The 14,025-nt window shown below is 41.1% G+C and overlaps 1 protein-coding gene across 1 annotated transcript in view; it reads left to right on the forward strand.

Annotated features, from left to right (window-relative positions):
- Window positions 1-14,025, forward strand: part of LOC306759924 (transmembrane protease serine 9-like) — a 16,817-nt gene extending 2,792 nt beyond the window's left edge. Inside the window, exons 6-10 of the mRNA XM_079245671.1 lie at window positions 12,745-12,811; window positions 12,882-13,029; window positions 13,131-13,263; window positions 13,419-13,673; window positions 13,762-14,025. Of these exons, the coding sequence (XP_079101797.1) occupies window positions 12,745-12,811; window positions 12,882-13,029; window positions 13,131-13,263; window positions 13,419-13,673; window positions 13,762-13,917 (759 nt within the window). The 3' untranslated portion in view covers window positions 13,918-14,025. The remainder of the gene's footprint in view (window positions 1-12,744; window positions 12,812-12,881; window positions 13,030-13,130; window positions 13,264-13,418; window positions 13,674-13,761) is intronic.

Raw genomic sequence — 14,025 nt, forward strand, 5'->3', positions numbered from 1 at the left:
CTTCAGGCAATCAGCATCTTGATAAGCATGCTGATACAGTTCCACAAGCTCTCTATTGCTTTTCAGAGGACTGCACATCTTTTCCTAGAAAGACTGATAAAAGTTGAATTGATATTCCAAAGTTTTGATGGTAAAAGAACAACTGTAATCAGATGTTTTATACTAATGATTACTAATAAAACACTGCAAAAGCTGATCTAGTAACTTCTAATAGCTTTTGACTGTATACTGCAATATAAATTAAAGACTGAACTTCAGCTTTCCTACTAGTTTATTTCTCTCTTACTAACATTGCATATGATATACAGTACTAAGTACTAACTGTAGTGTTAGTGTGTCGTCAGATATAGAGTATATCTGACAACACAGACCACTTGTGGGTGTCTCTATATGCAGTTCTATTGTCTGTGTCTGAAATATGTATTTGTAAGAGCAAATGCTTTGAGGAAGTCCAAGAGAACGAGTTTTGTGTAGCAAACTCATATTTATTAATTCTTCTCCATAATACCATTGATCCAGATCACATACAGAGCTTTTGGGTATGTTAGCAAAAAGCTTGCAGTTTGTCCAAATACAAAACCAAACGGTGGTCCTTTTAGTACTTTAGTCACTGACATGGTAATGTCAAAAATACAGGATTAGCATGTATTAAACTGTTTGAAAGACTAAATTCACTGACATTGGGATACATGCTGTACTCTGGTTGGTGAGCATTTTTACACTGGTCTGGTCAACTGTATGGATTAGCTGTGGGACCTATGGTGCTAATATCTGTTTTATGTTATGATCAGCTGATGGTCACGAAGAAGTTAAAATCCACAAATGAATGAGTTTCCATTTTGTCGGTCATGTCCAGCCTATGAGAGGGTTTTGCTTCATCAAGTAAGCTGACAAAAAGTTTATATAACAAGTTTTTGAAAAAACTGAGACTACTTTTGCACTACTTTAGCACAGCCGCTGCTACATGTACAGCTAAATCTTGTTAGCTTTGTTGCTGACAAGATTCTCCAACATAACTGTGCAACAATCCCAAAGTAAGATGATGCTAAGGGCTAAAGTACAAGCATGGGTTTGAACTTGTAAATATGGTGGACCTAACATTTTTTATAGGAAAAATAAGGACAAGAGACAGCAAACTAAAAGTGATTATCGGACAGGAAACAGGAAATTAATGGTGATAAGTATCAAATTAAAGGCAGAATTGTTGCAACAGTAAAACATACAAGCTCAGTTGGCATTAGCACGTTAACTACTGTAGCCATCGCGACTCCATCTGCCAGAACGGTACATGCACTCATCCTGACAGACCACGACATGAGAACACAGGAGAAGGAACTGCAGGAGTGGGCGTTTACAGGGGAGGTGGAGAAACTGGTATAATGGTGCCATCATAACCTTTTGCTGAACATAGACTAAACTAAAGAGATGATTGTGAAGTGTGGGAGGAGATAGCAGAAGAATCACACCCCTCTGAGGACTAATGGGATTCTAGTGAAGAAGGTGAGCTGTATCAAATACCTCGCTGTGTACATCCCTCAGGATCTATCATGGACACACAGACAGGTGAAGAAAGCAAGGCTGCGTCGTTTTTTTCACCTCAGACAACTGAGGACGTTAAAAAAAAATCACAATTGTGTTCTATGGAGGAGTGGTGGAGAGTGTTTTCACTAGTAATACAGGAACAGTACTGTTCTTGACCAGAGGGCCTTGAAGAGGATGCAGAGGTCAGCATCTTCATGAGACGGACAATAGCCAGACCAAACAGGATCATGAGAGACCCTCATTTTACTAGCTAGTTTGAGTAGGTGTGCTCTGGCCAGCACCAAAGGCTCAATAAAGCAAAAGGAGAAACTTGAGGAGCTTCTTACTTCACTCCTCCAGCACTCTGAACTCTGCCCTGCAGTGACACTGGAACTATTCTGTCCTATTTTGCATGTTTTCATCTAATTGTTACAGGCCTCTGTTGAGTCCTGTATATTTTTGCAGGAAGGAAAAGACGCATGAGCTGTGATCTGTTGGCAGGCAGGCTCTGGTCTGCATTTATTAGCAATCAATTTTCCTATCAAACATTCCTCATTACAAAATGCAGACATTTGTTCAGAATTCTTATGTATACAATCTTACTTAAAACACCGAAAAACCTATGTGCAGTACACTAGCTTTTCTTTAGCACAGTGATTTTGAGCATTTGTCTAATTCAAAGATATTGCAGTTTCCATTACAAAATACAGCACAACATGCTATATTTCACCTGCATCTTTTCTCGATTTTGTAAGTACAAGAACACATATAAACAGTAACATCTCAGTAACAGTCTAAGAAAATAATCACATGTATCCTACTGTTTAAACAATTAGTATAACTTAAGGCCATTTGCAAATAAAATCCAAATAAAAGTCACACTCCGGGAGCTATACATTACACTTAACGATCCACGTGAAGGTCCGCCATCTTAACTCGGAAAACGTGCAGCATAACTACTGCTTTGAAACTCAGGGCTCAATTTATATAGTTGTATCATTCAAACACAGAAAATTCTGACATAACAATTACCAGTTTAATTGTAAATGATTACATTTAGCTTCACGATACATACAAGTCCAAGAAAAACATATAACCAACCTGTATATTTTTGCAGGAAGGAAAAGACGCGTGAGCTGTGATCTGTTGGCAGGCAGGCTCTGGTCTGAGCATGCGCTGCTTCTCAGCAGACCACCACACCCAGCGCGCACCTTGACCCAGACGCCCTCTGCTGTCCTAATATCGCAATTGCACTTACAACAACAGGACTAAAACAGGTGTATTATCGATGAGCTGAGACCTTCTTCTTAATAATAAAAACAAATTAAATCACATTTGTGATCCTACATTTGTAGGCGTCACACACTCCCCTACAAAACGAAAAATGGCTCCTGACATTTGACCTTATAACCTCAAATACTCAAAATGCAAAACATGCTGATCGTTAGCACTTAACGGGTGCACATCAGTTGGTCATAATACACAGGTACAGTATAGGGCATGGGAATGTACGGTAGTGATTGGATTGGATAAATGATTGGAGCAGGGTATGATGGGAAAGAGTTTGGCTGTACCTTGTAAACCTCCAAAAAAGGTAAGATCCTGACATCTGCACTGCCGACTGTAGGTTGTGTATGAATAGAAGGCTGACCGAGCGCATTATATGTGAATAATGGGACTGGACGCCGTTCTCTTGAGGAGCGTCTTAGTGTTGGTTCATTTGTGACAGGATCAGTTACAGGGGGCATCTGTCCTGAGGAAGGAAACTTATTCTCATTCCTTGGACTTGACACTCCAGTGACTTCAGTTTCCTCCATTCCTTCATCCCTCTCCTGTCCATTGTCCATGTCTGCTTCCATATCTTGGGGATAAACTTGTCCTAATCCCAACTCTCGTCTCCTCTACCCATCCTCTCCCAGGCAGTTGTCTCTGCTCCATCATGGGTAATCCACGGTTCACTGGCTGGTTTAACCCTACAGATGCTGGATTCTTTGAGGGAGTACTGGACAGGTCACTATTCGGTTGAGCATTGTCCCTGGTCCTACTTCTCAGATCATACCTTAACTCATAATAAGTAGGACTGTCCTCCTCATCAGAGCAAGATTCACTGGTGTGTTGATACTCTCTGTCTTTTTGGGTTGATCTTGTTCTTTTTCTCATTACCACTGATGACTTGAGTTCCTTTTTGGTTTCAGGCAGCTCCACAGGAAGCTCATTAACCAGATGCAGCAGGTTACGATGTAAAACTCTTGGTTTACTTCCACTGGTCTCAGAGACTACTTTATACACTGGGCTGTCATTAATCTGCTCTTTCACAACATAGATGTTGTTTTCCCAGTATGACCTTAGCTTCCCAGGACCACCCCTTTCAGACAGGTTACGTACTAACACCCGATCCCCTGGCTGCAGTATTACTCCCTTCAGCTGTTGGTCATAATACTTCTTACCACGAGCGCTTGACTTCCTGCTGTTCTCTGATGCAATCCTGTAGGCCTCAGTCATCCGTTCTGCCCATTTCTCCGCGTAGCCTCTTGCTGTTTGCAGTCCATCACTTGAAGCCATCTGAAATAATATATCCACAGGCAATCGCGGGTGTCGGCCAAACATTAGAAAGAAGGGAGAATACCCTGTCGCCTCATGACGTGTACAATTGTACGCGTGAATGATCTGGGGGAGGTGATCTTTCCACTTCTCCTTTTTCTCATCACCCAGCGTCCTCAACATTTGCAGCACTGTGCGATTAAAGCGCTCAGCGGGGTTGCCCTGTGGATGATACGGGGTTGTGCGTGAACGTCCAACTCCTGTCAGTTGTTGTAATGTCCTGAAGAGTTCATTCTCAAACTCACGCCCTTGATCGTGATGAAGCCTCAGCGGATACCCAAATCTAGGAATGAAGTCCCTAAAGATTCGGTCAGCTGCAGTTCTGCCACTCTTGTTACGGGTTGGATATGCTTGTGCATATCTGGTAAAGTGGTCTACCACCACCAAGATGTACTGGTACCCTCCTCTACTTGGCTCTAAATGCAGATAATCAATAGAAACAAGCTCCATGGGAGAGCTGGTTGTTATACTTGACATTGGAGCTCTAACATGTGTCACAGGTTTTTTCTGTTTGATACACGGACACTGACGTGTGACATACACTTCAATATCTCGCCTCATGTAGGGCCAGTAAAATCTTTGTCTGGCCAAGCTAAGAACTCTCTCAGTTCCAACATGACCCATATTGTCGTGCAAGTGCTTCAGGACAAGAGATCGGTAACTGCTTGGCAACACCAGCTGTCGTCTTTCTGCTGTTTTACGGTATAAAACCCCATTTTCAACATACAGTTTTGTCCATTCATGCAACATTTTTCTTGTAGTGCTTTTCGCACTTCTTTTTACATCCTCTGTGAGCTTTTGGTTGGATTCTTTCATTTTCAGGATGTCACCAATCACGGGATCTGTTCTTTGAGCGCTCTTTAGTTCAGCCAAGTCAATAGATGGGATCACATATCTACTGTGCGGTTCCAGCTGGTCACCTTGGGCAAGAGTCAGGGTGGCAACCCATGGAACATCCTCATGCTTGCCTGCGCCACAGCCTTCCCATACTGCATTAACTGCTTCTCTGGAGAGCTCGTCTGTACATACCGCCACATATTTGTCAATATCAAGGGGCCGTCGTGACAACGTGTCCGCAACGACATTTACTTTACCAGGTCTGTAGCGTATGTCAAACCTAAAGTCTGACAGTTCACCCACCCACCTGTAACCGACCGCATTTAACTTAGCAGTACTCATGACGTAAGTTAAGGGGTTATTGTCTGTGTAGATAGTAAAATGTGGGGCGTAAAACAAATAATCCCTGAATTTCTCGCAGACAGCCCACTTGAGAGCAAGAAATTCTAACTTGCCTGAGTGAAGGCGATAATTCCTTTCAGCAGGGGTAAGTGTTCTCGAGCCATAACCTATCACTCGGAGTTTCCCATTCTGCCTCTGGTAGAGGACAGCACCCAACCCCATATCTGAGGCATCGGTGTGAAGCGCGAAAGGCAGTTCGAAGTCTGGATATGCAAGAACAGGGGGGTTTGCCAACATGTCAATAAGCTTACACAAAGCCTCCTGGTGCTCATCAGTCCATACAACAGGTGTTTTGGATGGTAGCTGTGCTCCTTTTTTCTTTGGACCAGGCTTTTCCTTGCATTGCTCCTCCTCTGTTTTCTTGGGTTGCAAGAGTGCATAAATGGGTTTAGCAATCCTTGAAAAATCTTGCACATAAGAGCGATAGTAACTCAAAAAACCAGTAATTCTCCTCACATCACCGACTGTAGCTGGTGTTTCACTCTTTAGGGCATACACTGCTTCGAGGTCTTTTGGATCGATGCGCACGCTCTCAGCGGAAACTAAACGACCCACATATCTCACCTCCCTCCTAAAGAAGTCACATTTGGTGGGACGGAGTTTAACTCCATGACTCTGCAGGGCTTTCAAGACTTTTCTCACCCCTTCCACATGATCCTCAAATGTCTTTGCATAACATAAAATGTCGTCTAAATATGGGATACAGCACTCGTCCCTAAGAGGTGTCAGCATTTCTTCCATGCTGCGTTAAAATGAGGCAGGTGTGTTGGTCAAGCTGAATGGTATTCGCAACCAATTCGTAGAGACCCCAGGGGGTGATGAAAGCAGTCAGATGGCGGGACCCTTCAGCGATAAACCCCTGGTGGTATGCTTTCCCCTGATCTAGGATAGAGAACCAGCTATAACCTCCCTAGGTGTCAATGAGATCCTGTATTCGGGGCAAGGGATGACGGTCTGGGACTGTGCGTTGGTTGAGGAGACGATAATCAATGCACAGTCTGAGAGACCCGTCTTTTTTTCTGACACTGACTATGGGAGCAGAGTAGGGAGATCGAGACTTCACAATCCATCCCCTTGCTAACAGGTCTTCAATATACTCCTTGACCTCTTTATAAAGGGGTTTAGGAATAGAGCTATAGGATCTTTGAATTGGAGTGCTATCTTTGAGTGTTATTGTCATTTCCAAACTCGGGATGCACCCCATGTCATTTTCATCACGAGCAAATGCACCTGCTTCCTCCTTCAACATTTTCTTTACAACTTTCTGTTGATCCTCGGTCAGGTGACTAACATCAACTGGAGGTTCCCATTCCTGGGCCACTGTGTCATCACTGTTTTGCTGTGTACCTGCTGACTGTTTTGACTCTTGGGTATTTGATACATCAGTTTGTACAACACCCACAATTGGTTCAACTGTTCCCAGGGGAGTTTTGTGAGCAAGGATCACATCATGTTTGTTATGATTAGCAATGGGGACTTGAACATAAGAAGCTTTGGCTTCACAGACAGCCAAAAGGCTACTTCCCACATCTAACTGCTGCAAGGTGGGGTTGCTCTCATTTGGCTCAAATAGTACTATCTGGTTAGAAACGTCAACCGTGGTGGGAACCTTGCATTTAACATGTCTAATCTGACCAGCTGGAATTACTACCTCATGCAGTCCTACTTTCAACAGCCCAAGATTACTTTCACTTCCACTAGTGAGTTTGGTCTGAATGAAACTAACCAGTGCTGTGGCTTTATCATCTTGAAGATTCATAGCTCGACGAAGGAGGCTCACTATGGTAGGTATTGGATCAGAGCTCTCCTTTGGTCCCAGTATTAACTGTTCGATCACATTAAACCCAATAAGCGGGCAGTCTATGGGGACGCTGCTTACTAGGAAGGGAACTTGTACTGTTAGGTTGGGGTCACTGTTTTCAGGGAGACTAACCATAACACCCACCCAGCCATCATAAGGCAGAGACTGGCCGTTCACAGCCAACACACTGAGAGCCTTATCTCCAACTAGTTCAGAGAGGGGACGGAGTTTATGGTCAGGGAGATATGTTTTTACCCATTGATGATCTAACAGGCTTACTTGGGCACCTGTGTCAAGCAAACAATCAACAGCATAACTGTGAATGTAACACTTGATTTTACATTTTTTTCCCACCAGCTGAGCAACTCTGTCTCTTGTTCCAGCATCTCTGTGTGGAAGCGGAGGAGTCACAGAATTACTTTGGACATGGGCAGGTTCTTCTGGGTGCGTTTTTGATGAGTTTGTCCATTGCTGCCTGTAGCCACTGGGTACCTGTGCATTAACAGAAGACGGGAAACTATTCTTTGTTTTCCCTCTGTTAAGACATCCAACTGCCCTGTGCCCTGCCTCTCCACAAATGAAGCAATGAGGGCAGGGGCTGGCCCCTCTTTCAATACATTTGGGGCAACTTGGTTGTCTCATTGATGTTCTATTTTTTTGCTTTGAGCATGTGCAGGGGCAAGTTGGCTCAGATGTCTGTCTAGTTGTGAGAGACTCAACCACTTTTGTGAGAGTTTCTACTTTTTCAGTCAGTTCTTCTATGGCTTTATTTTTGTTCCTTGCTTTAAAGTAATTTTTTTCAGTGTCTTTGTCCGTCTCAAGTTGAACTGTGTGAGCATGTGTAACCTTATGGCGAGTTGCGCACCCTAACCTTCTTTGTCGTTCACTCTCTTCACTTGATACTTTATTAACTTGTCTTATCAGAGCCTCATCTGTCACAGTGTAGTCAGATATCAGTGGTTTGAGTTCATTTCTGATGTCACTATACTTTGGGAGAAGGCCCTGATGAATAGTACGCAGGAACACATTTTGAATGGTGCGCCGCTCACACTCAATGTCCATATTATCTTGCTTGGAAGCAAACATGACCTTTTGTTTCAGTCCAATCAGTCTATAAAGAAACTGTTGGGGGGTTTCATGCTCATGTTGCTTTGTGCTCATCAATTCCTGAAATAACTCACTCCCAGTTTTCTCACTCAGGTTGGATCGCAGCAGGCTCCTCAGTTCTCTGGTAGTCAAATCATCCTTGCTGATCAACATGTCTTTAAACTGTCCAGGTCTGACAATACGGAGTACACCTTGGATGATCTCCCCCTCCGTATGCTTGGCTTTGAGCCCCTCATCCATCTGTTTGCAGAGTCCATGATAGCTAATGTCGGATGTGTTGTCCCCGATTTGACCCCCATGTACTTTGAATTCCCTACGCTGAAGGAATGGCAGGTCTTTCAGGGAAACAACATGGTCAGGCTGGGTATGGAATCTATCATCAGCAGAGGTGCTAGTGGTTACACGAGCATCTTTAAACTGAGGTGAACGTGTAGTAGCAGTCGGTAAATGTTGCACTGTCTGTGTGGCTTTCAACTCTGCTAGTTTTCTTCCTAATGTTTCATAGCTAGCATGCAACTTGTCATACTCTGAGACATGTGGCTCAAGAGGTAATAAGCCTGTGAGGACTTCAGTACTCTGTTGTGAAGCTACACTGATAGGAACAGTATTTACAACTTCATCCCCAGTTGCCAGTACTTCAGAAACATGACTATCAATTACTTCAGCAATCACATCTCTTAAATGCAGTAAGTGAGAAAAAACAAGATCTTCTGACTCAAGTAATGTTTTACAACTGAGGTAAGAGTATATGTAATCAAAACAACTTTCTGCATCACCACGTATAATGCTTGAAGGATCAAGATCAGGTACCAGTCTGATGTCTGTAGCAACTTGGAAGAGTTCCTCTGTAGTCAGCTGCTGAAGACTCTGCTTGATCTTCCAAGTCAGTTTTTTCCTTTCGACCTCCGTCATCTTGTGTTCGTTGGCCAGCGACTTCTCACAGTACAGTCAGTTAAACAAGCAGCACGTCACTCCTCCAGCCAGGGTCTCTTCAGCATCTGTAGACTCGTGGCTCGCTCAGTTGCACGTCTGTTGTTCACCCTCGCCTGTGATGTCAGCCTTCGGTTCGTTGGTTATAGGACCAGCATCGGCTCCATTGGCGTGCCAGTCCCCGTACAGGCCACCAAAATTATGTTACAGGCCTCTGTTGAGTCCTGTATATTTTTGCAGGAAGGAAAAGACGCATGAGCTGTGATCTGTTGGCAGGCAGGCTCTGGTCTGCATTTATTAGCAATCAATTTTCCTATCAAACATTCCTCATTACAAAATGCAGACATTTGTTCAGAATTCTTATGTATACAATCTTACTTAAAACACCGAAAAACCTATGTGCAGTACACTAGCTTTTCTTTAGCACAGTGATTTTGAGCATTTGTCTAACTCAAAGATATTGCAGTTTCCATTACAAAATACTGAAGTAGCACAACATGCTATATTTCACCTGCATCTTTTCTCGATTTTGTAAGTACAAGAACACATATAAACAGTAACATCTCAGTAACAGTCTAAGAAAATAATCACATGTATCCTACTGTTTAAACAATTAGTATAACTTAAGGCCATTTGCAAATAAAATCCAAATAAAAGTCACACTCCGGGAGCTATACATTACACTTAACGATCCACGTGAAGGTCCGCCATCTTAACTCGGAAAACGTGCAGCATAACTACTGCTTTGAAACTCAGGGCTCAATTTATATAGTTGTATCATTCAAACAAAGAAAATTCTGACATAACAATTACCAGTTTAATTGTAAATGGTTACATTTAGCTTCACGATACATACAAGTCCAAGAAAAACATATAACCAACCTGTATATTTTTGCAGGAAGGAAAAGACGCGTGAGCTGTGATCTGTTGGCAGGCAGGCTCTGGTCTGAGCATGCGCTGCTTCTCAGCAGACCACCACACCCAGCGCTCACCTTGACCCAGACGCCCTCTGCTAATATAGCAATTGCACTTACAACAACAGGACTAAAACAGGTGTATTATCGATGAGCTGAGACCTTCTTCTTAATAAAAAAAAAAACAAATTAAATCACATTTGTGATCCTACATTTGTAGGCGTCACATAATCATGTAACTTTAAGTAACACTGATCATGGTTTATGTGTATAGCATGTACATAACTGCACAATCATTGCACTGTGGCTTTTTTTTTTTTAGTTTATTCCTGTGTTGTTCTTACTGGTGTTAAATGGCTGTGCACCGCCTCAGTAGCATGTATGACTGCATTTCACTGCCATCTTGTATGTGCATGTGATAAATAAACAAGTTGAGACTTTATAAACATTATTACTTTATCTAATATCTGGTTCTAAGTGTTGAGCCATTTCATTTATTTACAGATTTGGATCAAAAGACCAGTATCGCTGAAACGGTCCATATTCACCCCTACTGATACTGCAGATCGTCAGCAGGAAATATGTGTGTTAATTTCAGCAAGCGCGTGTCCTGCACTTATCTGTGCTTGTGCAGATATTTGCATTGCCATGCAAACAGATAAATTTGGGTTCAGATGTGTGGAGATGGAAATCAGAGCTTGACATTTCCAGTCAAGTGTGAGAACTTATGTTACCCACTATTCAGTTTCTGTGAAGATTGGGAGACTATAAAGAAAAAGGCCCTCAAAAGAGTTAACGTTTATTTTGAAAAGTGCAAGCTGCAGATAGAGCAAACTATTTTAACATTTTATCTTTTTTTTTTTAACAGCAAATCAAAGTTACTCTGCAAGTTTCATGAAATTCTGCAGTACTGAAGTGTACCTAGGCATTGTAAATTAGGAATTGTAGCAAATTCAATGCCTTGTTAATAAGTAATAATAAAAGTTTAGGGCAATGAAACCTAAATAATCAGTTAAAACAAAACATTTCTTCTTTATTGTTTTGCACACTGTATAAAAATGGAATATGAAAAATATGTAGATGTATTCATACTGTAAATTTGTGCAGAACTACAGGAAAACTTAACCACGAATGAGATTTATTGTATTAATAATTTACGTCACTGCTGTGTTTCAGCACCCAGAGAGCAGATCGGGGATTATGGGCCTTTTTCAAGGTCCCATATGGGTAAAACTCCCAATCCCACGATTTGATTTCAGCACATAAGACCCTCTGATCTGCTTACCTGCTTCAAGCTTGTCCTGGAAATTCCTTGCTGAATTGAATCCGCATGCTGTGTGAGAATGTCTGTGCTTGAATTTTAAAACTTGTTTCTAAATCTCATCCACTGCATGTACAAAAACTGTTTTTAGCTGCTGTATATGTATGTACAACTAAAATCAGACTATTTTAAGTCAGATGTCTTAGTATGGGACTTCAGAGAGCACAGTGTCAAACCAGATCAAATAATAAATGATAATACCTGACAGGAGTTATCATGAAGCCTTTGCTGATGAGTGTTCTCCACATATCAGACTGTTTTATCAGACTAATGCAATATGCAGAAATGACCTTTTGTTGGAGTTTTCATCAAATCATATTTTTTCAATCTTGATTAGTATAAATAAAGAAAATTTAGAGGATATAATGTCTCACATTATTACCAGAGTGTAAAACAGATTAGGTGACTCCTGTATCTTTGATTCCAAATCAATACGGAATACGAAGCAGTAGAAACTTGTACCATTTTTTTTACATGTTGCAGTTTTTCCGTGGCTTCTTCCACTCTGTATAGAAGTTTTATTCCACATTCATTTTCATCAGTTGCTTTTCCAATTTTCCCAACTTTTCTCTCATGAGTGTTTTCATGATCCTTCTCATATCAAATTGAAGATAATACAAAATGAAATATTCAAATGAATTTATAAAGAATACTAATGATAATCTAAATTAATTGACAGTCAAAGTGTGACTTCTTGTGTTTGCATGTATTAATGTTATACATGCGTGTGTTACTCATGTATACACCTCTTACAAAATGTTTACCGTAACTGAACACAGAACCATTTACGGTCACTCCATTTATTTTGAGTTTCTTGCTTAAAATGTTCTAGTTTAAAAAGTGTAATAATAGTAAAAAAATTATAGCTGCCTGCAATGATGCTTGGTGTTTAAAATGTCCAAGTTTCTAAAATGAGTGCCAGACAAATTGTTAATTTTTTTGTTTCATTTGAAAATCTGACAAAATGAATGCAATTGATAAGAAACAGGGAAAGAGCATCTTAAAAGGGTCTGAAAGGCAGTTAATGTCTAAAAATGTCACAAATATAAAGATATAACATTGATACAAATGGAATGTTTTTTTAAAGGACAAGCAGGAATTACACATTAAAGATAATAAAAAAAAGTCAAATCCAGTGATGACTTCACATATTTATTTCAGAAATACGAAGAGTCATGACGATGAAAGACACCAAACACGTGTTTTACCACGGATGTGGTCAGATGGTAGTGTATGATAATCTCACCAACAGAGACAAACAACTCTATAAATGCTTCAGCCTGACATCCCAACAGGCACATGCGTGACCTGCTGCCATCATGTACGGTCTGCGTACCTTTCTGCTCCTCCATGTTCTGACATGTGTTGGACAAATTGGTAAGAAATCTAAATCTGAATGTTATTCCCTTATATTCACTCACATATTGACTTTTACTCATCTTTCCAGTGCATGGGGGTAAAATTATCCACGGCAAAAGAGCCCCAAAGAACTCTTTGCAGTACATGGTCTCTGTGCAAGACAGTCATGGCCATGTTTGTGGAGGATTTCTCATCGCGCAGGACTTTGTGATGACTGCTGCGCATTGTGGAGAAGTGTGAGTAACAAGGTTACTTCTAAGACAAAGTCTGACTGATGTAGATAAAATATTATTTTTAAATAAGTGTTCCACATGTGTCCAATTTATCTACACTTCAGTGAACTTACACATGTTATTCTGGGAACCCGAAATATCAAGAGGAATAATTTTGTTAAAAGAGAGATTGAAAGGACCTACATGCATCCTGACTTCGACTCTGAGCAAGTTAAGTCTGACATCATGCTCCTTAAGGTAAGTTTAAGAAATACAATTTGATATTATGTTATATAATCTGTGACATGTGGTGTGACTTCATTTCAAATGATGACTTCCTTTGATGCTCATGATGCAGTCTGATGAGTGAAAAGGAAGTGTGACACTGATTACTGTTATTTTTGTGTCTCCAGCTAGCCGTTAAAGTCGACGTAAATGAGAGAATCCAAATAGTTTCTATTCCAGCCCCTGATGCAAATCTAAAAGTCAACCAAACATGCTCTGTGGCTGGATGGGGGAAAATTAATGGCTGGAGTTCAACCGTCGGTGCACTGAGAGTGGTGAATGTGTCGGTCATAGATCCAAAACTCTGCAAGATGGAATGGGAAGTTCTTCCTTCCAATGTGATCTGTGCAGGAGGAAGCGGCACATACAAAGGATTCTGCCAGGTTTGTATTTTGATTTTAGAAAAATAAATGACCAAACCATCAAATGCTGAATATTATTAAACTTATAAAGTAAATGTTTCCCCTACAGGGTGACTCTGGTGGTCCTCTGGTGTGCAACGGCGTAGCTGTTGGCATTGTTTCTTTCAACAGCAACCTCGCCTGCGTCTACCCAGATTTGCCAAACGTCTACACGGAAATCTCAACGTATGTTTCCTGGGTCAATGAAATTCTGATGAATGATTAAATCTAAACATGTTACTCTTCAAGCTTATCTCCTTGTTTATCTGTAAATTTAGCCTCTTACTTCAGTTGCTTCATTAACATTTGCTCTTAAAAATAAATGCAGAATAAA

Source organism: Telmatherina bonti, assembly GCF_933228915.1.
Source record: "Telmatherina bonti genome assembly, chromosome: 8".
Classification (NCBI taxonomy): Eukaryota; Metazoa; Chordata; class Actinopteri; order Atheriniformes; family Telmatherinidae; genus Telmatherina; species Telmatherina bonti.